The 27,825-nt window shown below is 34.0% G+C and overlaps 3 protein-coding genes across 3 annotated transcripts in view; all 3 read right to left on the bottom strand.

The window, feature by feature from the left end:
- Nucleotides 1-55: 55 nt before the first annotated feature.
- LOC126734174 (uncharacterized) lies at nucleotides 56-20,193 on the bottom strand. The gene is made up of 6 exons (XM_050437715.1): nucleotides 19,218-20,193; nucleotides 13,649-14,373; nucleotides 4,899-5,485; nucleotides 4,520-4,830; nucleotides 802-1,125; nucleotides 56-541 (listed from the first exon to the last, which is right to left on the bottom strand). Exons 1-6 carry the CDS (start codon nucleotides 19,899-19,901, stop codon nucleotides 377-379), a joined length of 2,796 nt encoding a protein of 931 aa, XP_050293672.1. The 5' UTR covers nucleotides 19,902-20,193; the 3' UTR covers nucleotides 56-376.
- A 2,776-nt stretch (nucleotides 20,194-22,969) lies between these two features.
- Nucleotides 22,970-24,073, bottom strand: LOC126734179 (DET1- and DDB1-associated protein 1). The gene is made up of 4 exons (XM_050437720.1): nucleotides 23,890-24,073; nucleotides 23,662-23,806; nucleotides 23,338-23,399; nucleotides 22,970-23,284 (listed from the first exon to the last, which is right to left on the bottom strand). Exons 1-4 carry the CDS (start codon nucleotides 23,890-23,892, stop codon nucleotides 23,186-23,188), a joined length of 309 nt encoding a protein of 102 aa, XP_050293677.1. The 5' UTR covers nucleotides 23,893-24,073; the 3' UTR covers nucleotides 22,970-23,185.
- Nucleotides 24,074-27,501: 3,428 nt separating this feature from the next.
- LOC126734177 (retinol dehydrogenase 11-like) overlaps nucleotides 27,502-27,825 on the bottom strand; it is a 39,511-nt gene continuing 39,187 nt past the window's right edge. Inside the window, exon 4 of the mRNA XM_050437718.1 lies at nucleotides 27,502-27,757. Coding sequence (XP_050293675.1) covers nucleotides 27,575-27,757 — 183 coding nt within the window. The 3' untranslated portion in view covers nucleotides 27,502-27,574. The remainder of the gene's footprint in view (nucleotides 27,758-27,825) is intronic.

Here is a 27,825-nt window from a genome sequence, read left to right as displayed (position 1 = left end):
TAAATTCGTTGTATCTGATTCTTGATTTGCTGGTATAACTAAATAAAGAAATAAATTTAAATAATACAAATTTTTATTAACAGTTTATATTACACTCGTTATAATTAATTAAAGCAACTAACTAAGAGAATTGCCTTCTTCTTCTCGACTTCTATCAGTCTCAAATCATATTATTATTTTTTTTTAATGTAAATAAAATTAGCAATAAAATAACAAAATTCTTGAGCAGCCCCGTTAGAGCAAACCCGTCTCGTCTAAAATAAATATTTTGTCTGTCTTACCTGTTAATTAAGTATGACTCTAACCGAAAGAAACAACTAAACTTGAGATCTAATTAAATCTTGGAAAAAAGCGAATGTACAACAAATCATTATTGCTATCGGTCGTCGTCCCCGAAATTGATAACTTTCCGAATGCGTTCGATTTTATTTTCGGTTAGCGTGGACTTGCCGCGACCCTCTTCCAGTTTCCTCTTTTCCCAACTTTCCAGCGTGTTCGCTCTGTCTTGAAACACGTTTTCCTTACCTCCGGATGGTACCAACTAAAACAAAATATCATACTATTCAGGAGAAACTAACAAACTATAGGATTTATTTACCTACAATTGCACAAAATGGATTTTTTTTTTAAATTATACTAAAAACGTGAGCAAAGATTATGCATCATCACACATTCTTAAAGTATTTGAAATTTTAGAAATTACTTGGTGATGCATAGGACTTTTTTAGACTAAAAAGAGAGGCACACATTAAGCAAAAAACTTCGATTTTACTCAACTCCTCTAATACACCAAAAACTCACCCTTTTTCCACCGATAGCACCGTTCGCCTCATAATCCTGGGGAGCAACGTACCCCTGCGGTTTCTGCACCCTACTGTTGGCCCGATTCTTCAAGTATTCGCTAATAATCTCGTCCGCCGATTTGCCTTTTATCACGGAGATCACGTGGTACTTCGCGATGCGCTGCATCCGTTCGGACGTACCGCCTGTCACGTTTCCCGTCAATTGGTTCGCGTAGAAACGACGAGTGACGCGTGCCAGCACCGAAGCGAACGTCTTCCACTGCGGATGGATCGAGGTTATGTTTTGGGATTGGAGGGCGATACTGACCGCCCAAAGTAGTTTCTGGAATAGATCAAGTTAAAAGAAACAATACATTATAATATGTTTATACAATAAAAAATTGGCTTCAAACGTTTAAATTATTTTTAAGCTAAAACAACATACATAGCCTTTTCACTTACTAATGCGAATAGATCTCATTAGAGTTCTATTTTAGTCGATAATCACTGTATTAAAGAAACTTTATGTACAAAATACCTTGGAGTTGTAATTGATAAGTTTGTGAAATGGCAACCACACATTGATTATCTTTCCAATAAAATTCCGAAACTAATTCATAAATTTTACTTAATGAGGGAATTTTTAAATACTGAGACTTTATTAATGCTGCATAAAGCATTTGTGGAATCAATTATAGGATATGGTATATTGGTGTGGAGAGGACTTTATAATAACTGCCCATACAAATGAAATATATTTCAAAAATCATTTTTAAAACAGATAGATTGTACCCTACGCAATTACTATTTAATAAAGATACTTTTAACATTCGATTAATTTACACTCTCACAATTTGTTCTTATATACAAGTTCGACCTAATTTAAAGTCTTTTGTTAATCATAATTGAAGAGGTTGATGGATAAAGGTGTTAAGTAACATTTTTCGAAAAATTTACTTTTTTAGTGGATAGAGGTGATAAAGTCCTTTTACACCTATTTTATGAACTTCTGTGCTGCCTAGAAAAAATGAAATTTGGTAAGTGGGTGTAGCATCCAAATTGGGATTGGCTGACGTATTCAGTAGTTTTTGTCACTTCCGGTTTAACCGGAAATGATCCTTACTTTCTTATTTAAAATAGGATCCTCAAATTTTTTCACATATTTTGATATGATTTATGTACAATATTTAATTTATGCAATGCATCATTGTATAAGCCTCCCCATTCCAAAATACCATTTCTCAAAATCGACTCAGTTATAAATCAGTTAACTCAGTTATAATAACTCAGTTATAATCAGGATTTATAAATGATAATAAGTTCTTTTGAATTTAAAAATGTTCGGATAATATAAAATATGTAAATTAATTTTTTAAGTCTATTTGCCAGATATTTATTATGTATGTATATGCCATTTAAGATTTTGATCAATCAATATTCCAAGGTATTTAGTCTGTGAAACTTGCTTTATTTCATAACTATTTTCAATTTCAAAAACATGAATAATTTGGTCTGTTTACCCCAGTGAGAGAAAAAGCAATGTAACTTATTTTTGCTAAATTCAGGCTTAATTTTTATAAGTTTCCAACCAGTTTTTTATTTTATTCAGGCCTTCTATAGCATACTGTTTTGTTTGATCCCAACTCGAACCATTAAAAAGTAAAGCAGTATCATCTGCATATGAAACAATGGTTCCATTTGTTAGTTTAATATCAAGAAGAGAATTTAGGTAAATTATAAACAAAAGTGGACCAAGTACAGTACCTTCCTACTTTTATAATTTCGCTATTGCTTAATATATTATTGACCTTAACAAATTGTCGTCTATTTTGTAAATAATTTTGATAAGTGCATTGCGCTTCCCCTTATTCCATACTGCTCGGGAATTTAGTATGTGGTACCGTATCAAAGGCCCTTGCCAGATCAATAAAAACACCCAGACATTTTCTGTTATTGTTTAAATGGCTATCAGAAGTAAGTTTTCATAAAGCACCTGTAGTACTATGACCTGGTAAAAACCCATATTGTTTATCTGATATAATTTTATGCCCATTTAGGAAGTCTAATAATTGATCTTTTAAACTCTTTTTGAAAATTTTATCAAAACATGTAATTTGACTAATTGGACGATAACATTTTTAGGTCCTGATTTGTGAATAACGGTAACAACTGATGTTTTAAAACTAGATGGTATTTTCTCTGTTTCATAAATTTTGTTTATTGTGTGTGATAGGGGTTCAAGAATTTCTACATGGGTTTTTTAATTAGTGTAGAAGATATACCATTAATACCTGGACAACTTCTGTTTTTGAGATTTTTAATATGTTTGATTAATTAATTTTCAGTAACCAGAGATAAAAACTGTAAGTTTTTTGCAAAAATAGGACATTTTTGGGTTTTGGAATTTTCTTTTCCATTTCAATACCAACATTTATAAGGTATTGGTTACAGAAGTTAGTCATTTATAAGTCATTTTCAAAAGTATACTTTACTATCCCAACCAACAATTTTAGTTCTGGCTACAACATTGTTTGACTATATTACTTTATTCAAGTAATAAATCGGTAACTCTGATGGTAGCTGATACCGCTTACCTTTACAACGTCGTTACTATAAAGTAGAAAATATTGGTCGGTGGGACGAATAAATGGGAACTTTTAAATAAGCGCGATTACAAAGTTAAATTTCAAGTTCTTGCGACTACATAGGAACATCAAAATATTACCACGCAGTAATACACTTTGAAGTAATATTATCAGTAACAAGACCGAAATAGTTACCCTTATTTCTTCTTTAAAGTAATATTTACCAACTTGGCTATTAAAGCAAATTACCTTTAAGTAATTATTTCTACTATGCAGTAAAATATACTTTATAGTAGCATTTTTTTGAAATAATTTACTCATTTCTAAGTCATTTTTACTTTGAAGTAACAAAAGAAACTTCTTGGTAACTCTAACAACAATTCGCCATATTTTTTTTCATTATTTGACTCCATTTTGTGAAAAGGTATTGCACGATTTTATGAATTTGCTAAAATCGGAATACTTTTACATTTTATGCAATTTTTATTAAATTATAGACTTCTTATATTCATAGGAGTAAAGAGGAGTGAAAAAAATTATCTACCTTCTTTAAAAAATTAAATTTAAATATTTAGACTTGGTATATTTTTTTGTTAAAAGTCATTATTTTAATGAGGCGTTCTTTATTTTCGTCCTTTATTGCCTATGTTTAACAATAAAATTTGCTTCGTTTACATTTTTCCACTCCGGTAAGCGATAATATCAGCTAAATTAAATACAATATGAAGTAGATTAACCCCGATACAACGCCATCACTTAGAATAAAGACGGACGTATAAAATTTGTGTTGACAAAGAAAGAGAATCAAAATGTTTACATAATATTGTTTCAGTAACTTCTTAGTAACTAGCACTGCACAATTACTACTTTATGACATCCCGAAAACCACTATGGGACGTTAAAAAGAAGTTCCCGGGACGATAGAATTACGTATTTGCTACAGCAAAATCATTCCCAATTTTGGTAAAAAAAGTGGTAACAGAACGGTGCCTAAACGGTTCCCGCGACTAGTAACCACAGCTTTAAAGTATTCTTTATAGTCGCGATTACGTAGCTGTTGCCAAAAATGCTAGTTGGGATTACTTAGTATTTAGGTTGATCTGTAACTAGCTTTTGGTTGTTGATACTGTGATTAAATAAATAAATAAATACCTTTTTGTGTTGCTCGCTCAGTTCGTTTTGTCCCTTATTCCCCGATATATTCAGTTCACTCTGAGTGCGACAAATCGACCGATTTCCAACGCTCGTACTGGGTTTCACGTCCATGGACATACTGCGCGGGAACTTTGACGCCGGCACGTCATCGGATTCGCTTCGCTTCCTCTTCTTCTCGTAACCGAAGTTCAATCCGCGCTTAAACGGAGATCTGGACTGCTTTAGCGGCGAATGTTTCCTGGGGGACGGAAACAGGTTCCTCCTCGACTGACTGCGGTCACCCAGAGAATGTAAGTTCTGAGACTTACCTTGAGATTTAAAAAATAGAAAAAATAATTAGTTCTCTCTCTTTTGGTCTTAATAATTACGAACGTACTTTTCATATTAAGACTAGAAGAGTTATCACGGTTGGGGCTCTGGAATAAGGCCCTTTTGGTAGCTCTGCCCTCGCTTTTCGCCGGACTACGGAACAAAGCCCTCGGCACCGAAGAGGCGACCTCCGAAGTACTCGGCACCGACTTCTCGATTTCCCCGGTCAGTTTCCTGAAGCGCATCGCGAGTTTCTTCTTGGCACTACTCGACGGCGTCCTCGTCTTAACTTTCGGACTTTTGGTGGGCGTTTTTCGCGGGGTTTTTCTCGGACTCCTACGGCGACTGAGCAGATCGATCTTCTTCGCGTCAACCAGGATCTGTCTCGCTCTAGAGCCGGCTAGAGCCGAACCGCCGCCCGCTTGCAAATTCGAACTGGAAAACGTGATTCGTCGTCTCGCCAGGTGGCTTAACCTACGTCCCGGTGATTTTGTGCCCCACTTGGGTCTTGTCGATTTACGTTTTGTTGGACTCGAGGCGGAGTTTTGGGTCTCGAATGTCGTGCAGGTGGACTGGGTTTCCGCGCCCACGAAACGTTTCTGGTACTTCTCGCACATGTCGACGATTTCCTCGGAGATCTTTCCACAGTTATAGCTGAAAGTTTTTAAAAAAGGGCATTACTTCTTATATGTGATACTAGCAAAATAAATCAATAAATACATAACGCCTTTATTCAAGTATTTCTTTGTACATACAATGCAAAAACATATGAAAATGTACACTCACATCATATGCACAAGAATAGCGCAACTGGCGAAGTTTAGCCTGCTGGCCATTCTTCCACTCAACCAATTCGTCGGATATTAATTTCACCATCTTTAAATGTTAACAGAGAAAGTCCAATAGAATGCTTTTAAGAGATAACACTGAGGATAAAACAGTTTTAACCAAACATAACAATACAGGGTGTTTCAGAACTATCAGGGATCAAACTTCTAGAGGTTATTCAGTGCAACAGTAGAAAACATTTGAGTATAGGGAGGGCTCCATGTCCGGTAAAGTATCATTACGGCCCTAAGACGCGTTAAAATTTAGAAAGTTGATGAATTGCCTAAATAGGTTTAAATGCATTCAATTTTTGCCATCACAATAATTATTCAAAATGTCAATGTAAATGTTTAAAAATTGTATAGCTGATGATTTTAAACAATTTAACGGTTGCATTCCAGAAATTTCAAAGATGGACTGCAGCCATCAGAGTTCAATTTTGACAATGACTTCTTCATCAGATTGCTGCACAAGCGATTTATTTACGATGTATTACTTCGTCGGTTTATGTTTTATGGACCGATTGCATTAGAAGTTTGATCCCATAGTTTTGAAACACTGTATAAAACAATGCAGTACATATATATACAGGGTGTTTCACTTTTTTGTAGCAGGACTTTAACAGTATTTAGAAAAATTAATTTTAAGGTAGGTTTCTCATATAAATATTGATCGTCAAACTTTTTGTTTCTGAGATACAGGGCGTCAAAGTTTCCCAAAAAAAAAAGTTTTTATTTTTTAATATCCGAACTATCAAAGATATTGAAATCAAAATTGGTATAAACAATTCTAGGATGAAGGGTCATAATCGTAAATAATGTCATGTTTCTACGTTGGCCAGTGGCGGAGATATGACTAATTAATAATGTTAATGTGACTAAAAAAGTAGCACGCCACTGGATTAAGTCGATTAAACGATCATTTCTAAATAGTGCATTTAATTGTAAACAAAAATGCCCTCTTGATATTTTTTCGTATCTGACTCCGTTTTCTCCTCAAATTGGGTTGTAAAAATCACTTAAGATTTGAAGATAAATTTATTTCAACCGTCTAATAAATCGCAGCATAGAACAATACCACAAATACTTATAACTTATTTATAACAAACAACAGATTACAAGAACACAACAAACAATTAACAAATTTAAAGAAGGTGTTCGAAATGTGAACCATTTTCTGCAATACATAATTCACATCGACGAATAACCGAACGTGAAATATTATTTAAAAATGGTACTATTTCATTACAAGCAATCCTAATTCTATTTATAAGGTCATCCCTTGTTGGAACAGGTGTTGCATACACTCTTTCTTTTAAAAATCCCCATACTGAAAAGTCTAAGGGGTTTAAGTCTGGGGATCGTGGAGGCCACGCTACTGGCCCTCCACGACCCATCCACTTTTCTGGATAATGGGTATCCAACCAGTTTCGCACAATTCTCCCATAATGCGCAGGACAACCGTCAAGCTGGAACCAACTCCGTCTCCTTAAATTTAAAGAAATATCTTCCCACATATTCGCATGCTCCCGTTTTAAAAATTCCAAGAAGGCTGCAGCATTTACCCGTGGTGGCAAAAAAAAATGGTCCAAAATGTCGATTGTCATAAATACCAATACCATCCAGACATTAACACTAAATTCATGCTGGAAGTTTCTTGGTCGAATTCCATGTGGATTTTCATGCGCCCAAATGTGCTGATTATGGAAATTGACCACTCCACGCCAAGTGAAGCACGACTCATCGCTCCACAACACGTTATTTAAAAAACCTGGAGTATTATTAGCTGCATTAAGAATCCAACGACAAAATGCAGTTCTTTGTTTTTCATCTCCTGGTTGTAATCCCTGAACAGGATTTGCAGCCTGTTCAGGGTTCTGGATGTCTATGATCCCGTCTTAACACTCGGTAAACACGGGAAGCTGAAATTCCTAAACCAGCGGAAACTCTTCTAATACTTGTTGTAGGATCTCTGTTGAACTTACTCAAAATTTGTTGCCTATTTCTCTCTATTCGAAAATTTACATTATTTCCATTTCCTCGTACATTGCCTAAACCATTCACAATAATTTGTCGATGGACTCTTACAAATACAGAAGGATGTGGATGCATTCTAATCGGATATCTGCGCATATATTCCCGGGCTGCTTCTGCGAAATTTCCATTTGCAACCCCATAAATAAAGTGGATATCCGCTAACTCTTGATTTGAAAACATAAATGGCATTTTGACACAAAAACGATAAGAAGAAATAAACAAATAACACTTTTTGAGAACGCAATTGCAATTTGACACGATAATACTAATATGACATTTACATTTTATGACACTGTTTTTATTTCATGGCACACTATTCAAATTATTAAAATAAATTAATATAAATAACATTTCACGTTCGGTTATTCGACCATGTGAATTGTGTATTGCAGAAAATGGTTTTTCTTTAAATTTGTTTGTTGTGTTCTTGTAATCTGTTGTTTGTTATAAATAAGTTATAAGTATTTGTGGTATTGTTCTATGTTACGATTTATTAGACGGTTGAAATAAATTTATCTTCAAATCTTAAGTGATTTTTACAACCCAATTTGAGGAGAAAACGGAGTCAGATACGAAAAAATATCAAGAGGGCATTTTTGTTTACAATTAAATGCACTATTTAGAAATGATCCTTTAATCGACTTAATCCAGTGGCGTGCTACTTTTTTAGTCACATTAACATTATTAATTAGTCATATCTTCGCCACTGGCCAACGTAGAAACATGACATTATTTACGATTATGACCCTTCATCCTAGAATTGTTTATACCAATTTTGATTTCAATATCTTTGATAGTTCGGATATTAAAAAATAAAAACTTTTTTTTTTGGGAAACTTTGACGCCCTGTATCTCAGAAACAAAAAGTTTGACCATCAATATTTATATGAGAAACCTACCTTAAAATTAATTTTTCTAAATGCTGTTAAAGTCCTGCTACAAAAAAGTGAAACACCCTGTATATACAATATATCTGTCTCTAAAAAAGTCCTAAAAAACTACTGCACATCTAACAAATACCTCTTGTACTTAGACCTTAAATAACCACTATTGCATACCTTAAATTGAAGAGGTAAGTTATTATATAAGTTAACACAATTATAACTGAAGCTCTTTTTAAAAAAAGAAGTTCTATGTTGTGGCATTGTTAAATAATTTTTATCTCGTAAAGAGCGATTATGCACAGCCTCCCTATAAATTAGTTTTTTTAAATAAATATACTGGTTGTTGACACATATTTAGTTTTCTAGAAAATAGAGCCAAGTTAAAATTATACCAGCTATCACACTTAAGCCAACCCAACTCTTTTAAATTTTCTTAATTTATAAACATACCTACAGCATGTATTCTAAACGTATCGTATCCGTTTTTCATTTACAACATGTAAGAATGGATAATATACTATGAAACAATATGAATAAATAATATACAAAAGTCAACCGAGTATTTTCAGTCTGAATATTAAATTGATTCATGAGTATGCCCCGTTTTTTTTCAGAACAAAACAGAACCATTGTAGTTTTTGCAAGATTAATTGTCAGATTATGTTCTATTGGGCATTGCAAAATATTAGATAAATCTGAATTTAAAATCTCAGCAGCATTATTAGGACAGTCTGGATTAAACTGAAATAATAATTGTGTATTATCCATATTAAAGTAATCAGTGATCTGAACATGAACCACTCTTTCCAGAACCTTTGATATTACAGAAAGCAGACTAACATGCCTCAAATCCGTAAAAAAGTATTAGAAGTACTAGAGGAAATAAAAAAAGAAATAGATGCTCTAAAAAATCGTCTCTAATTCTTTCATATGCAAGTGTTCTTCATACTCAACCTATTTGCACTTGTGATGTCACTATACTTTATATTCAATGATCATTGAGATAGTTATACATTAACAATCCCCAAGAAATACCCATTTGATCACATTCTTTATGGGAGGTAAATTTATGTTTTTGGTTAGCACCATGAAGTTCGTATTTTTTTATATCTGGGCTGGTGGCGACAGTGCAGTGCGAGGTGGGCGTCTTGGGGGTCCTGTACAGGAGAACATAGGGAAACTATTGATCGATAATGGCTAGAGATTTGTATAGTCGGCGAAGTTCGGATGACTATATGACATTTTTTTTGAAAACAGAGACCCTTTGAATAATTAATTAGTAGGCTATTTAAACATAAGATCCTTAAAATACAGGTTTCGAAGAATTTTCATACTATCTATCTCAATGTCCTTTCGATTTTTTAACTATTACCGAGACATGGTTAGATGGCAACACAGAAACAAATCGCTTTAATCTGCCTGGATATCTTGAGACGGGATAGACAGGTGCGTGGAGGAGGAATTGCTTTATATTAGAAAAAAAACATTGATATTGTCAAAATAAATCATGAAGCAGACTCATTTGAGAGCCTTGGAAGAGCATTTAAAATTAAAAAACAATAATTCGCACTTGTCTCAATTTATCGCCCTCCATATAAAAGAGCATACCAACGTTTTTAAATGATTTGGAAAACATGCTTGAATCCTTGGTTATAAACTATGACTATATAATTCTGGTGATGGGTGATTTTAATATCGACTTCTTGAAAATAAATTTGTATAGTAACAGATATTTTGGAAAGTTTTAATTTGACACAAAATATTGTTGAATTTACCAGAATAGACTTAAATACCGGTAATGGTAGTCTTATTGATTTCATAATATCTAGTAAACAATTAATATCCAAAAAATCACAATCGATTCCAATTTCAGAGACAATATCCGATTATAATTTTATTTTTTCTATCTTTGAATATGAGAACGTTAAAAATCAAGAACCACATATAATGTTTCAAGATTACAATAATTTAAACTACAACAATTTTTTCCATGGGAACGTATTTATTATTTAAGAAATATAGACGATAAAATCAATTTTTTCAATAAAAACATAACCGTGCTTTTAGACAAGCGTATTCCTGTTAAAACTAAAATAAGGAAAAATAAGCCATTCTGCCCATGGATCACCGACAAAATTAAACTTTTAATAAAATTAAGAGACCGTGCGCATAAAAAATTTCAAAAATCAAAATCAAACCCAGATCTGCAATATTATCGAAAATTAAGAAATTATACAAAACACGCAATAATTCGTGAAAAAACCGCATTTTTCAATCAAATAATTAACAAAAAAGGCAAAGAATTTTGGACCGTTGCTGAAAAACTTAAGTTAACGAAAAAAAAAACATATGCTGACCTCCCAATTGGTTTATGTAATCCCGATGACATTCAAAACTACTTTCCAGAATGTTAGCAGTTTACCAGGTACAACCAACCAAGGCATCATCGAATATTATAAAAATAATAATTCTAACGACGAACAGTTAGTCTTTCAATTAATAGATAAAGATAACTTATTGAAGATTATTTCAACTATTAAAACCAGCGCAAAAGGAATAGACCAGTTGTCGATTAAAGATATAAAATTATGTCTGCCGTTTTGCTTATATCCATTGGTCAATATTATTAACGAATGCATTTTACAACAAAAATATCTATCAATATGGAAAAAGGCAATCATAAAGCCTGTAGCTAAGATAGTAGAGCGTATATACTGCCAGCTATATCTAAGGTCATTGAGAAACATATTTATAATCAGATATTTAGTTTTGCCGAATCTTTTAATATAATTCCGGTTTGCCAATCTGGATTTAGGATAAATTTTAGCACTTCGACGGCTTTAGTAAACATAGGTATTAAGCGACATAAGAATTAACGAGGAACAAAACCGTCCTACTTGTATGGCATTACTGGACTTCAGTAAAGCCTTCGATACCATAAATCACGAATTATTATTAGCAAAATTACAATTTTTTGGTGTGTCACTTAAGGGTATTAATATTTTAAAGGATTATCTACATAATCGACAAATTCGTCGTTGTGTGGTCGTTAATCAGGTTTCTGAAAACAAAGTCTCCACATTTATGCCCTGTAATTGAGGAGTACCCCAGGGGTCGATACTCTCACCCGTGCTTTTTTTCAATATATGTGTCAGATATGCAGGAAACAATAAAGTACTCGAGATTACAACAATATGCTGATGATTCCCAAATATACATACCTGTGAGCTGCGAAAATTTAAATACAGTGCAAGAAAAACTGAATTTAGACTTATTAAACCTAAATGCTTGGGCAGAGAATCATAACCTTAAAGTTGAAAATTTTGGACCAATCCATGGGTTTCGAATCCCATGTTAAAAACAAAATTAAAGCTGCATATCTAAGATTAAGGCAGTTTTATAAAATAAAAACATTTCTCACCTCAAAACAGAAATATCTACTTTGCGAAAGTCTGGTTTTATCTTTGTTCGATTATGGGGACGTAATTTATGGAGATTCCTTATCTGTAAGCACCAAAAAGGCTATTCAAAGAGTTCAAAATTCCTGCATAAGATTGGCATATAACATTCCATATAGACATCACATAACACCGTATCTTAATGCTAATCAAATTCTTAATATGAATAATAGAAGACTACTGCACATGCACAATCATGTTTGTATACAGTCATAAAGAGGACAACCGGCATATTTAAGACCCAGCTTCAAGAATTTGTCCATTCTCATGCAACTCGAAATAACGATTTTATTGTACCTATCCACAGATCGGCAGCTTTTAGGCGTTCTTTTAAATTTGTTGCTGTTCAGATATGGAACAGTCTCTCTCAAGAACTAAAGGAATTACCTCTCCAAAGCTTTTTTAAACAAGTCAAATTAAAAATACTTTTGGGTCAAAATAATAATTGATTTTGTTTTTTTGTTTGTGTACTTGCAAAAAAAAAACAGTTTTACGTGTCTGCGACTAGTTTCGCCCGTTCATCTGCATTTCTCTGCATGTCGGTCCCCCTTCTCGCTTTCTGGCATCAGCGCTGGCTCCCTATCTAAGCTGGTATCCCCATTCCCCATTGAGGGTATATCACTTCATAAGTGTGCATGTCTTTTTTTTATTAATATTTTTCTTAGTGGTTTTTCTTGATTTTTTTAAATGTTTTTACATTCCTATTCAAATATAGGTTCTTTTAATTTTGTCTCATAAATATTTAAAATGTATTGCAACTGGAATGTAAATAGTTGTTTAAGGTCTTTAAAAGGGTTGTCTCACTTGTACTACAGTTTACTGATGGTGCAGGCAAACGGTTGTTTTAATCGAGAGACTCTCCTATTTGTCATAATAAAATAAGTGAACACAAAAATGTAACTTGATTGTAATACTGACAAATAAAATCTTTTTGTATTCGTATTTGATCTTAAACAATCTGACAACACATCACAATAAATTACAAAAATTTTAACAGATTATTCATGTTTTTTGAAATATTGAATATAAATAATGAATTGATTGATTAATGAATAGTCAGTTAAAAGTCGTCAAAAAGTAAGTTTTGCGATAAACGCGTTTAAAGTATAAATGTTACAGCAAAGTTTTATTTTCCAAAATAACTCCACTTAAGTGGTAAGGGTAGGATTGGAGCCTATTTTTTTAACAAATGTCAAAAAAAATATAGAACATTTGTGGTGTTTTGTGTAAGTTTAGATGACCCTTTAAAGGTACTGAGGCAAGTGTGCTCCACTTGAGATTCCACAAAAAGGCTCATATACTTTTGACAGACACATATTTTCTGCCTATCAATTTTAGAATTTTAACTTGTAAGATGTTTGTTCATTAGTATCTATGTAATGTAATGTTAGTATTTATTATTTTATCACTTTTAGGCTATTTATGTTTTAATATTTAACCTCTCATTTGATTTATGTCAATATTAACAAAAGACCTCTGTATTAGACTTAGTAGTATAAAGTATAGTAGTATAGTATAAAGCAAATTTGAATCTGAATATATTTGACCATTTTTCAAATGAATGTTACAAAACTATAGAGTTAACTAGAAATAAAAATAGTGCATACTTACTGTAGTCCATGGCACCTCACTTTGGAGGCCTCCGGAAACCCCAACGTCATTGCCTCATCTAATCCTACACTTAACAGTAAGGAGTTGCAAAACTTCCCACTGTCTCCACTACTATTTAAAGAACTCTCTCCCTCCGGTTTATTCCAAAAGAAATAACTCTTATTTTCATCCAGTTTATTTAAAATATCTTGAGCACTCATGTGGATAACAGTGACACTGGGCGGTGGCAACACCCCGTTCATACCATTTTGCACCCTTTTCAACAATTTCTTGTCCAGTTTCTCTATGTACGGTTCCTCAGTAACACTCACCGACGACATGTCAAAGTAGTTGGTTTTACAATCTACAGCCTCCAGGTCTTCCCCATCAAATATGTCCGGGCTGATATCCGGATTGACCAAAGACTTATCAATGGATTTCTCGGGGGTTAAACTGGGAAATTTCCTCTTGACCGAATACAGATTCTCCTTCTCTGCCTTGGAGAATATTAATGTGAGTCTTTTTTTGTCTTTCGGTATGAATTGGGGGGCCTCAAAGTCAAATGTGTTTGTTAATGGTGCTAGCGGGTGGTTGGCTTTCGATGGAGTCATAGGTTTCATGGATTTTGTTACACTCCACTTGTTGGTTGATTTAGAATTTATTGTTGGATCACCCAAGTTGGGTGTACTGGGGGTTTGATTGGAACTGTTTAGGGATTCTTGGACGGATTGTTCCTTGTCTGGTTCCTGAAATTAATAAATATGGTTAGATACCCATATTTAGTATTAGGTACTTCATTTTCATTTTGTGGTAGCCAAGCAATTTTAAAGTTTGAACATTAGTTTCGCATGTTGTAAGCAAAATGTCTGAATCAGTTAAAAAAAATAATGCTAAATAAACTGAAATAGAACTACACTGATCAATGATGTGTTGGGTATTTTTTACTGTGTTTTATTAGTTTAGGTAATTTCATTATTATATGCATTGTGTATTTCGTCATCGTCATATTTCATTTTATTATTTATTTTAGTACTTTTTATGGTATGTTAAGTTAGTATCTGTAAGTGGCCTTGTAACTGTTGTAACAAATAAATAAATGTTTATTATATTATGAGAGTGCAAATTTCAAATCACAGAACATTTAAGAAACAAAGAGGGCTCCAAATATCAAAAACCTGCTAGGAATATTCTCTTGAAACAACAAGTGCGATGACCAAAAGATTATTCTGCACAATGTTGAAATAAGTACTTATGTATATAAAAATAAACCAATTCAAGCAAATAGATCTGTCCAGGTATATAATACTTGTCGGCAAGAGCTTTTATTGTCAGATGTTCACCAAACAGCATTTTATCAGAAAAGTATTATTTACAATGCTTGTAAGATTTATGATCATTTGCATCATAACATAGCAAATTTATTTTTTATTTATTTATTTATTATCATATATATAACATTTCAAGTACTTATTAATAATTAACAGTAGTCTTAAGTAAAAACTATAATACTAATAAACAATACTGTGCTAAACCTAATCCAAAGAGTGGGAGTAGGGCACTATCCCAAGATAGTTGCCCTAGCTGAAGACTTAAATTTATTTAAAGATGTACTGAAAAAATCAAGATCTTTTGCAAATCTATTCACTGTAGAAGCTATTCTATTTATAGGACTGTTTAGTAGATAGGATGTTCTGCAAAAGGGAATATGGAGAAGCGCCTGACCTCGTGTTGTGTAAGAAGATACATGCAAAGAGAAAAGGCACAGACATTCCGGACTTCTAATAATACCATTCAGAACCTTAAACGCAAAGCAAACATCAAAGAACTGCCTTCTACTTGATAAGGAGTTTATGCTCAGGTAGGACATGGTCTCTGAACAGGTAAGATCCAGGCCTGACTTCATAAGAGTATATCTGGCAAACCTGATAAACTTGTGCTGGATATTTTCAAGCCTCTCAATGTGAATCAGAAAATGAGGTGACCAAACAATATTGGAGAATTCGAGAAGAGATCTCACCAGGCAAATATATAGTGTCTTCAATGCTGACACATTAGTAAAGTCTTTGCAAGATCTTTTGATAAAACCAAGCAGTTTATTAGCTCTATTTACAGTATTTACGAAGTGGTGGGAGAAAGTAAGACTCAGGTCCAGAAAGACACCCAAATCCTTGACTGAGTCAAGCTCCTTCAAGGGGATACCATCAATAACATATTGACAAGGAGGGGAGACCCTTAAACGAGTAAACCTCATAAGCCCACATTTCTTAACATTCAATGACATTTCATTCGACTTACACCAGGAAAACACTCTGTTTATATCTCTGACTGAATAACAATGGTCCCAAATGGGAGCCCCGAGGGACCCCTGAAGTTGTCAAAAATGGGTTGGACAAAAAACCACCAATTTTAACACGCTGCTCTCTATCCATCAGATAAGACTTGATCCAAAGTAAAAGAGATCCGCTGATGCCGAGATCTGAAATATGAGAGATAAGAATATTATGGTTGACCTTATCGAAGGCTTTACTAAAGTCCGTGTATATCGCATGTGTTTCATTACCGTCGGCAAAAGATTTAAAGATATAGTTGCTAAAAACAAACAAGTTTGTATCCACAGAACGACCTCTGGTGAATCCATGCTGTTGATCTCCAATTATTCCCTGAAATGTGCCAGATAGAACCACCTCTACACAGTGCTCGAACAGCTTAGGAATTGCAGAGAGGATACTAATGGGACGATAGTTATGTCACTCTTATTCCCAGATTTATAAATAGGACATACATGAGATAGCTTCCAGTTCTCTGGAAAAGTTCCAGAAGTTAGGGACAAATTGAAAATATGAAAAAGTGGAAGGAAAAGGGAATGGCTGCACTCTTTTAAAAGCCTGTTTGGAATTCCATCGGGACCCGCTCCCTTTCTGCTGTCCAGTTTAGCTAATGCTGTTTCAATTGTAGTAGCACTAAGGAACACGTGGTTGATATGGTTAAATTTACATGAGGTATCGAGACCGCCAGAGGCATTAGAAGGGTTAGTATTCTTGTTAAATACAGATAAAAAGTGGGTGGCAGAGAGATTTGCAATAGAAATACCAGTATCGGCCCTGAGATCATGAAGGAACATCTCATCTGGAACGGTAGAATCGCTTTGATTGGACTGAAGTCTTACAAATTTCCAAAAGGTCTTGCTATCGTTCTCTATTGCATTTTCGGCTCTCTCAATGTAATGTCTGTAGCATTCACTAGATAATGAACGGCATTCTGAGCGCAGAACACTAAAACTAAAGTAATCAGTATTTGATCCTGACTGTCTGTACCTTCTATGTGCTATTTTTTTCTGAATAACTAATACATCCAGTTGTATGTAGAAAAGTAGTTATTTATAGACACAAAATCTGCTTGATTAAAGTTGTAAAAATATGTTATAGGTAGTTCCAGGTAATTGGACTTACTATTGGGTAGTTGCAGCTCAAGAGCAGGATGGTAAGGATCTGACCCGACTAAACCATTACATTTAGTTGTTAAAGTGGAATGAAAAGTTGTAAAGCAAAGGTCAAGAATTGTTCCATGATCATTAACCACTGCATTGAGCTGCATTAAACCTAGAAAAGTGAATGTGTCACATAAAACATTTTCTTTATCAGATGTAACATTATTTGGGGTTAAGCCATAATGATCATCACTAGGTAACCATGAAATATTAGAAAGGTTAAAGTCACCAACAATAAGAACATTATTAAAGCTCTCGCAAGCTTTGGTAACAGAGGCACAATGCGCTGCATACACAGATAGATCCATGAATGGAGGAACATAAATGCAGCCAATGCAATAATCCTCGCCATCACCAAGACGCACAGAGATCCAGATTTCTTCAAGTGAGTTGTCAGCAGTTGGCAAAAGATGGGATTTTAGGGTGTTGCTCACTGCTAGGAGCACACCCCCGCCTCTACTTTTTGAACTGTTACTAGTGTTGCGGTCCGTTCTATACACACAGTAGTTGGAGCTTTGAATGAATTCACTGTCGTTGACTGTAGGATCCAGCCAAGTTTCAGTTAGGGCAAGTATCCCTTTAGTTTAGTTTTTAAGCCCCTCACGTTCTGATAAAAGAACGATACATCATCTACTGTGGGCGCTGAGACAGTGTTGGGTCTAACTGAAAATTCGCCCCTCGGCCCTGAGTGCGCCTGGGACGAAATTCCTTAACCGCTATACCGGCTGGCCAGAGGTTTGGGTCAAGTAGTCCCTTCAGTAGGGACTCTTTTACCCCTATCCTAAAGGATACAACATCCTCATTCTTATCCAATATGGCACATTTAACATCTGAGATGTTTAGTTGCTTCTCAAGGTATTTTAGAATCTGCTGCTCAGTAGTGTCTGGATTGCATCTGCCCAAATACAACCACTGACGTCTATCAGCTGCAGATAGTGAAGAAGCTTCAGAAGAAGTCCCAATGATGACTGTTTGTCTGCCAGGGTTAGTTCGATGGATTGATTGTGGTGTCGACCTATTCTGTGATTTTGCTTCAGAATTGGCGCCAGCCATTGAAGAGCTACTAGGCCTTGATCTGATTGGAAATGCCCTAAATATATTTATTTTTAAGAGAAGGCTCAAAAATGTCTTGGTTGAGAAAAGCCTCTACTCTCTCAAAGAGTTTTTGACTAAAATTTTCAGCAGCAAATGTTCATATTGTAAATTGGAACTCTAAATAAATTATATAATCAACAAAAGTGCCCAAAAACTTAGAACAGTCTGTTTTACTTATGGAATCTCCACTTAGTGACATATTGCTTCTCATGACATGTTGGTACTGAAACTTAAACAATGGGGATTTCAAGATATAAATCAGCAGTTACTTTGCAGTTATTTATCAGGCAGGAAAAATACAAGTGCTATATAATAATTGCAAAAGAGAACCCTCAGGTATATACATATACATACATATAACCTCAAAATTCCTGCCGCCATCTATTTGCTCGAGAAAACATTCTAACAGTCACCTGTGTGTATATACTGGAAGTTGCTAGCATCATGTTCAAGAATTCTCATAAATATATGGCAGAGGACCCTAGCAAAAAAACTCTTCTATGTACATTTTGATGGTAGTAGTATATGGACAGCACAATCCTATAACTAGAATCCAACATTCTTTCGATAGTCTTGACTTGCACATTTGTTTTAGCAGTTTTAGGAGTTCTCTCAAATTCATTAGTGACTTCTGACTTTAACATGTTTCTTTAAATTATGTCTTAGTATTATCTGGTTAAGTTGTATTAATATTAGTACCTTTTTGTAGTACCTATTTTATTTTTGTAAAATAGGTTGGTACAGTTAATAAATAAATAAGAAAGAGATTTGGACCTCAGGCTTTCATTTTAAATTCCAAACCTTAAAAACTACTGGGACTATAAAGCCCACATACCACTGTTTAAAATTCCTAAAATGGCTCCCAAATTTTAAGTAACAAATTTTTATTAATCGTTAGTCAGGAATATTGAAATTCCTGAGTCATTTTAACTGTCCATGAAATAGGTATTTTAGAAACATATTGACAAATATTCTCATAACAACATAATTAATCAAAAATGATCTTACCTCATTGTCTTCTTTAAAATAATGTTCCTTCTTATCACCATTCAGTCCTTCACTATTTGATGGGGCAATTACACTATGATTCAAACCACCCTCCTGCTTAATAATCCCATTAGATGGGCTAATGCTAATGGCCTTTTTATGGCTACAACAGGCAAAAGAAAGATTTGAATTTTCCACTATAACAGGGTCAAATGTCTGCTCTAACGACATATCACTTTCAGTGGCCGATATCATTAAAATGTCATTATCTACCCCATCTTGGACCATTTCGCACACATCCATTTTTGCTACTTCTATGGGTGCAATCAAGGGTATCTCACCGGATCTTTGGGACGATGAAATAGAATCATTCTCTAACCCGCTATATTCGGCAACGGAATTTTGACTGGGAACAGAAGAGGTAACAATGTCCGGAGACGAAAACACTCTTATTTGATCCTCACGGTCTATTTCGGGTGGTAAATTGGCACTTAAGTCGAAATATAACTCGGGTCTTTCTAGCAGGGCGTCCTCGCTAAGCAGGAAATTATCCGGTTCCCTTTTGGCAGGAATCTCTTTGTGTGGTGGGGCCGATTCGATACTGGACGAGGTGCTGCTCTCGCCTTCCACGTATCCGCTATCGTGGTCCATCATTAACAGTAAATTGGTGGCATCCTTGAAGTGCTTACCGAACTCAAATTCCATACTCCGGGGCGGGCAGGAAAGAAATGCCACGGAAAATAGGGAATAAAAACACGGGCGCAGTTTTGGCGGCACCGATTTGTCAATGACCTTTGAGGTATCACCGATTTGATATCACATGACGGTTTCACTCATTAGGGTTTTGGTAGAAACACTTTTTGAGGTACTTTTAGGAGGTTTTTTGAGTTTTTTAAGTTAGGAAAAGTTGTTTTAAGTTTTAATGGATCCGATAAGCGTTAGTAAGGGAAAACAACCATTGCAAAGAAACATCTGCTAGGCATTTGACAGCTGACTTGACAAGGGGGCGTGACAGATATTAGGTTTGCAAACAGCATACGGTGCCGCCAATTAACTTAACTATTGGACATCCGATGTTGCCATTTTTAAGTCAAGTAGTGTGTAGGCTATTGTTTTTGATTAAAAATTTATCTTTCTCTCATAAAAATTTAATTACCTAACTCAATAACTTTATCATAACTAATCGGTTTAATGTGCTATCTACAACCTTAATAATACATGGTTGTAGACAGCATACTGAACTATATTTACCACTTGACTTAGATTTATTAGAATAGACTACTTTTGTTGGCAAAATCTACACCTATGAGTTACCCTAAACATCATTTCCCTGTAAAATTTTCGTTGCCTTTAGTAAAAGAGAACGTCCATTATAAATAAATATAATACAATATGCTAGGCATTTAACAGCTGACTTGTCAAGGAGCCATGACAGATATTGGGTTTGCAAACAGCATACGGTGCCGCCGATTAATTATTGTAAATCCGATGTTGGATAGGATATTTTAAAATTAAGTAGGGTGTAGATTATTATTTTAGATTATATTACACGGAAAATGCTAAAACGTCAAACGTTGCCGAATTATCACGGCTAAAAAAACCCGATTTGGTAAAAGATATGCACATATTCGGATTCTCCAGAGTCTCTTGAATAATTCCGTATCAATTTCAGGAAGTTCTGAGCTATTTTAAGCATTTTATCAATGAAATTAGGAAGCAAGTCCGAGCCAATTCATTCACGTTGACGTCATGCTGTCAAAACGTAAAAGTCGGCATTAAAATCGCGCGTAGACGTCAAAATCGACCATTTTCAGACGATAATTTCGGGTATAAAAAAAGGTTTTTACCTTATGATTTGTACATGGAAAAATAGTTTAAAGCCTTAGGAACAGATTAACATCAATTCTGGACCGATTCCAATCAGTTTTAGTAGTTAAATTTCGATTATAAAAAGGGTCTTTTTTCAGCCAAAATCGCCGTTTTCGTTGCCATGCGCACGCCGGTCATAGGTGACTCGAACGTATCTCTTGTGTGGGTAGATTTTTAACGATTTTTCGTACTTTTTTGAAAAAAAATTACTTTTAGGGTACTTCTAAAAATAGCGACAAAATGAAATTTTAGTATGTTATAGTAAAATGAATGGCGCATCTACTCGATTGATTTTGGTTCTTCTATCACATACCGGGTGCGCACAATTAATTTCCAAAGTCAAAAAATGTTAAAAAATTCATAACTCAAAAACGGTTTTACTTAGAAGTACGGTTGAAATTGCAGAACATTCTCCTTATTACACGCTACAAACCGCCCATAAGCTATTTGGCTCTAAGTGGCGCCACTAAAAAGTTATTAAGGCTGGAAAAAAAAAGTGTGAAAAAGGGTATTTTCAACTGAGCGCTGCTCACCCTGTATAAATGATAGTGTTAAACTTAATACTCTGTTTTATTCGGAAAGAGTGTAGGTTTAATTAATCCAAATGAAATTTTTTTAAATTTTGCACCATAAAAATTTTACACAGAAAAAACTAAAAAAATCAATTTTTTTGATTTTTTTCCCAAAAAAAAAGATATTTTCAAAAAAAAAGTCCTTAATAAAAATTGTAGTTCTCGATAAGGCAAACATATCTTCTGTGAGTCATTATTTCCGGAAAATAACTGTTAAACCGTCAGAGGGGCTAGAATATCACTCATGTCTGAAACTTTGGACGTTAAAAAAAAATACTTCCCGTGTGCTGAGAATAACCAAAAACTATACAGATAAGTAGCTCATGAACTCTAATCGATCCGTTAAATTTCATAACATTCAAAGAACCGTTGCGTTGTATCGAATCTACAATGAAAAAATTGGAAAAAAAAACATTTTTTGACTTTGAAGGCGTCCTAGTCCTAAACAAAAAAACAAATGAAAATTTGTAAACAATCAAGTTGTAGCCCCATATATCTAGATTATAAAAAAGTAAACATCATTTTTCTAACCCAAATAGAATTAAAGTTATAAGCACTTTTGTCCGCCGAGTCCCGAGGTCGTGCGAAAAGAAGAGCCCCTCCTTAAGAGCTGCGCTCTTATAACAAAAGATATTTTTAGGTAAAGTAGTGTGTAGGTTTTTTTTCTCTTTGGTTAAAAATGTATCTTTTGTTAGTAAAGATCTAATTGACTAAGTAGCTAACCTTTTTATAAAATTTTATCTATGTATTTGGTTCAAAGTGCTGTTTACAACCTTCCCTAAGACATAAGATAACCTTAAAACATGGAAGGAAGAAGGTTCTAGACAGCATGGAAAACCATAGTTGCCATTTGTCCCAGATTTATCAAAATATACTATTTTTCTTAATAAAATCTACACCTATAAGCTGACTTGGACATATGTAAAATTTGAGTAATCAAGAATCTATTTATTACAAATGCTTTTTTAAAGAACATAGTTCGCTATAACCACATAATGAAAGTAATGTCTAGATTTTTCTTCTTACTGTGTTCTATTAAAAATATATCAATTAATAGTAATGAAATTAAAGACTTACTATTGTTTGTTTTAATAATATTACAATTTTATTCAATAAAAAATTACATAACCTAATCATCAAAGTTTACTATTTGACAACATCATGTGCTGTCCACACCTTGGTTTTACTCATTAAAATCAGATCATTACTAACACTCCAAGGCTTGTAGACAGCATTTTGAACAATTATTTCTAACTCTCCAAGATTGACTGATTGTTGATAATACCGAGTGCCTGATAATAAAACCCCTTTTGAGAAAAAAGAAACCAAAACTTTATTTTATATAAATCAACTCTTTATATCCTTCATAAAAAAAATAACACAAACTTACCACTTGCAAAAACACATAATAAATTCAAAACGAAAACCTGAATTATTTCAACTTTAGATGATCGACTGTACATTTTGCACAGCTTACAACCTCCTATATCTTATATACAAAAAGAAACTTAATTAAAAATGTACACCAGAAAAAAGTCTGTCATTTCTCTATTCTCTCCATTCGTTCGAGTCACCCCCTCCCTCTAGCCTTGGTCGTTTTCGACTGGGCTCTTCCGGTCCACTCACTTCCCGTTTTTTTGTTGAATTCTTATGATAAACACAAGGTTAACTAATTATAACAATCATCACAAATCACTTACCTTTTTATCCCAATGTTGTTGCATATATTTCAGGAGGATGCTGGTCTTTTCTGTCACAATTACTGTAAATAACAGGAACTTTTGATGGTTTAAATTGAATTTTTTAGTATATATTTTTGAAAAAATGAAGATTTAATCAGAGAGAAGATCAGTGTGTTCATATGCCAACCTACAGTTAGCTCAAAGTTTATAATTTATCATCATTTTTTTGATATTTTGATTTGATTTGATTTGTTTTCAAGCTGCAATGTTTTCTAGACAAAAGTTCCCTATTTGTATTTAAGTATTAAACTTGGACTAATAAGTATGACTTTTTAGACTTACTTTGTTGTTCAGGTGGTGTATTATCTTTTGTGGAGATGTACACTGAAGGCCTTTTCGAGGACGACCTGTTGTTACTGTCCATATGAAACTTGGAAAAGTTATTTTCATTATACGAGGGTAATCCAGCCAAAAATTGTGCCACGGACTGAAAGAAAGGCAGGAGTTTTCAACTGGGGAGAGGAAATTTTCCATGTCCCGTCGAGGGGGTATGAAGATAGGTTAACTTACCATTTTTTTTTTAATGAAAATTACTGCTGCACTGGGTACTGGGCTATCGGGAACTGGTCGTTTTCTGAACGCTTTAAGTCACAATTTCGCAGAAAATTCCTGATTATTCTTTCTTGGGATAAACGAAGAAAAAACTCGCGTAGTGATACTATAGTGATTATTTGTGACGTTTCACTTGTCAATTGTCAAATTTTGGACAGTTGGGTTTTTGTCATGTGTCAAAGTTTTGATAAGGGTCTACTTGTTCCCGGGAGCTACCCATCAGGTAGGGATGGGCGGTTATTAAAAAATAACCGATTATCAGTTAACCGGGTAATTAGAGACTTAGGTTAAACCTTGAACGGTTAACCGTACGCAAATAACCGGTTATTGTAATAACCTATTAAATTTCAACATTCAGGACATTAATTTTGTATTTATGTAACCAAATTCGAGGGTATTGAGATTGGCAAGCACAAAACAATCTGATATTTGGTTACACATAATAAAACACATAAATAACACCTCACATAAAATCTCGATGTCAATAAAAAAAATATTAAAAATTTTGGGATCATTTTTATTAATACTTAAATTTTCCAAAAACTATCTTCTAGAGAACCTGAAAATTAATTGATTAGAGTATTCGGGTGTCAATCTGCTCCTATGGTCTGTGCAAGTATTATTTAATAATGAAACCACCCTTTCAGATGGGAGTGATGCCCCTAAAACAGTCTGAAATCTCAGTGCAATCCTGCTGGTTTCAGGAAATGCCTCTTTGTTTTCTATCCAATAGCGGATTGGATCACTCTTTCTTGATATTAATGGCTGAGTCAAGTATAGTTTAAACTCTGTTAGCAAACCTCCACTTGTATAATCCTCATCCATAGAAAACCTTACTATTTTAGCATCATGCACTTGCTAAATACTTTTTGTTATTCCTTGCTCTTTTGCGCCTAAATTTTCATTTTTTTTATTTAATGATTTTACACCTTGTAGTTTAATATTTTTGTCAACCTGTAATTTAATGTGACTAATGGCATTTGCAGCATTAAGTGGAGAACTGAAATTACATTTTTTGAATCTTGGGTTTCCGGTTATTGCTTCAATTAGTCGGTTATCAGGTTTAACCTAGACAAGAATAACCGGTTAATAATCGGTTATTCGATATGAAAAAACCGGTTATTCCAAAAACCGGTTATTTTTGTCCATCCCTACCATCAGGTTATCATAAGTAATCCCGGAAGCCGAACCAATGTTTTGTTATTTTTCTCGTATAAAAAATTGTTTTTTTTTCTATAATCTAATGTAGCTACTGTCTAATGATTTACTGTAATAGTCAGTTATAACATTTTTGACAGTTGTCTTCTTGCCCTTGGAAACTAACCGTGATAAATCATCCCTGCAGCTAAATGAATGATAATTATTGACGAATTGAAAAATTCTTTTTATCAAAAATATAGATATCTAACGTAAAGGTTCTTCCGAACGACGTTTCCTTTGTTAACTGTGAAATTATTGACCACCATCAATTCTTTTTTAAATTTCTGTCATCCGTCAAAATGTTGCCACAAAAGTGACAGGACAGTTGTGCTCGGGAGTTATCCGTGATAAATGATCCGGGCCGCTGAACCAGTGATTGATGTATTAAGAATTTCTTTCAAGAAAAGAAAAAATCCAGCATAAAGATGATAACCGATATGTGCTTTAACAAATGACAAATCATTGACAACTAATAATTCTGTTTTAGTGAAATTCTGGGCAGCTGTCAAAAATTTGACAACTGACAAGACGATTTAAGTTATGCTTGGGACCTACCCGTGATAAATGATCCCGACAGCCCAAACAATTAAATTTTTTTGAGAAAAAAATTAAAAACTAACGCAAAGATGATTACCGACTTTTTCTCTACTAACTGTCAAAAGAATGCATTTATTAACCGATTCCAAGCGATCTATCGGTTTTAACCACGGTTAAGCCCTTGGTTGACCTTGAACAGTCTCTTTATAACATAACCAATCGTGTCCGCTTGGACGTGTTTGGTTGAAGAAACTTCGTAATTTGTCAGCTGTCACTATCATTATTTTGTTTGTCTTTAAATAATACCCCAGACGCCAGTAATGTTATACGTAATTAGTTCTTAAACATAAATATCAAAAAAGAAAACTTATTAGCCATAATAAATCTTGTGATCTTTAAAAAGGAAATAATTTGTTATTTGTTTTTATTTTTTTCCGCACTTATTTCAATATCTTTGACATTTGACGTTTAGAAAACAGCTCCGCACGTGGGTAATTACTGTTCCAAATTGATGACGTATAAAGGGCTAATTGGTGACGTCACGTATCTCAACACGATTATAACTACAACCGCTTGGACGTGTTTGGTTAATACCATTTAGGAACGGTAATTACCAATAGACCGCTTGGAATCGGTTAATTGTCAGATAAATTTCTGTCAGCTGTCAAAAAAAAATTGACAACAGATAAGACAATTTTGAGTTATACTTGGGAGCTACCCGTGATAAATGTTCCCCCCGAAATGGCCGAACCAATAACTGACATGCTAAAGAATTATTTTAAGAAAAAACAAAAATCTAAGGTAAAGATGATTACCGACGTTTCCTTTATCAACTATCAAAAGAATGAGTACTATGAATTCATTTTTAGGTAAATTCCTGTTAGCTGTCAGAAAATTTGACAACTGACAGGGCGATTTCAGTAATGCTTGGGACCTACCCGTGATAAATGATCCCTGCAGAGGACACCAGTGACGTATTCAGACGTATTAAGAATTTTTTTTTTGCGTGGAAAAAACTAAAATCTAACTTAACGATGATAACCAATGTTTCCTTCATCAAATGTCAAATCATTGACTACTAATTTAAGAAAAAAAATGGTTTTTTGGTTAAGTCCAGCTATCAAAGATTTGACAATTGACAGGAAGATCTTAGTTATGCTTGGAAGCTATACCTGGGAAATGATATTAGGGACGTATTAAGGGTTTATTTTGAGAAAAAGATATAAACATCTAACGTAAATATGATTGCTGCTGTTTCCATCTTACTGCATAGAGTAATTAAAAGTATTTAATATTCATTTCTCTATGTTTTACTGTCAAAGAATGAGTGCAATCAATTCATTGTTAGTTATATTCCTGTCAGCTGTCAAGCTTTGACAACTGACAGGACGATTTTAATTATGGTTGGGAGTCACTTGTGATAAATGATCTCGGTTGCGAAATCAATAATTAACGTATTAAAAAATTCTTTCGAGAGGAAAAAACAATTTCTTCTGTCAAAAAAATGGGGTTCTTTGGTTAAATTTCTGACAGCTGTCAAACCGACGTTTCTTTCGTTAAATGTCAAATTAATGACCATTATCAATTCTTTTTTAGTTACATTTCTGTCAGTTGTCAAAAGTTTTTGACAATTGACAGGAGCATTTTAGTTGTGATTGGGGACTACTCGTGTTTATTTGTATTTCATTGGAGAAAAAAATAAATATCTAGCATAAAAATGTTACTACTGACGTTCTCATTGTCAACTGCCAAAAAAGAGCGAGTGCTATGAAATTGTATGAATTCATTTTTTAGTTAAATTCATGTCAGCTGTCAAAAAAAAACCCCGCCAAATTCAAACTAAACCATTTATTTAATAAATATAAAAGTTTTATTGCGCCTCAACAAGGCGTCGTTTAATAACAATTTAAGCGTTGTTGATATTTAACAATTCCTCGGTTTTCTTCCACACGGCCGTGGCCAAGTCGGGATTTTTTGCGAACAAGTACCGTCCTACTTTTTGGCAATCGTGGAAATTCTCTCCGGAATATTTTTCGATACCTTTGGCAACCGCGCAATGGATGGTCGTTTGGGCACCTTCTATAACGTCCTAAAAAATTAAAAAAGTCTTATCTCTAAAAGTTTGACAAGTCTTAAGTGTCACAATAAGAAATAACT

Source organism: Anthonomus grandis, chromosome 3 (genome assembly GCF_022605725.1).
Source record: "Anthonomus grandis grandis chromosome 3, icAntGran1.3, whole genome shotgun sequence".
Lineage (NCBI taxonomy): Eukaryota > Metazoa > Arthropoda > Insecta > Coleoptera > Curculionidae > Anthonomus > Anthonomus grandis.
Note: the sequence above shows the minus strand (reverse complement) of the source record. Positions and strands in the feature narration are given on the sequence as shown.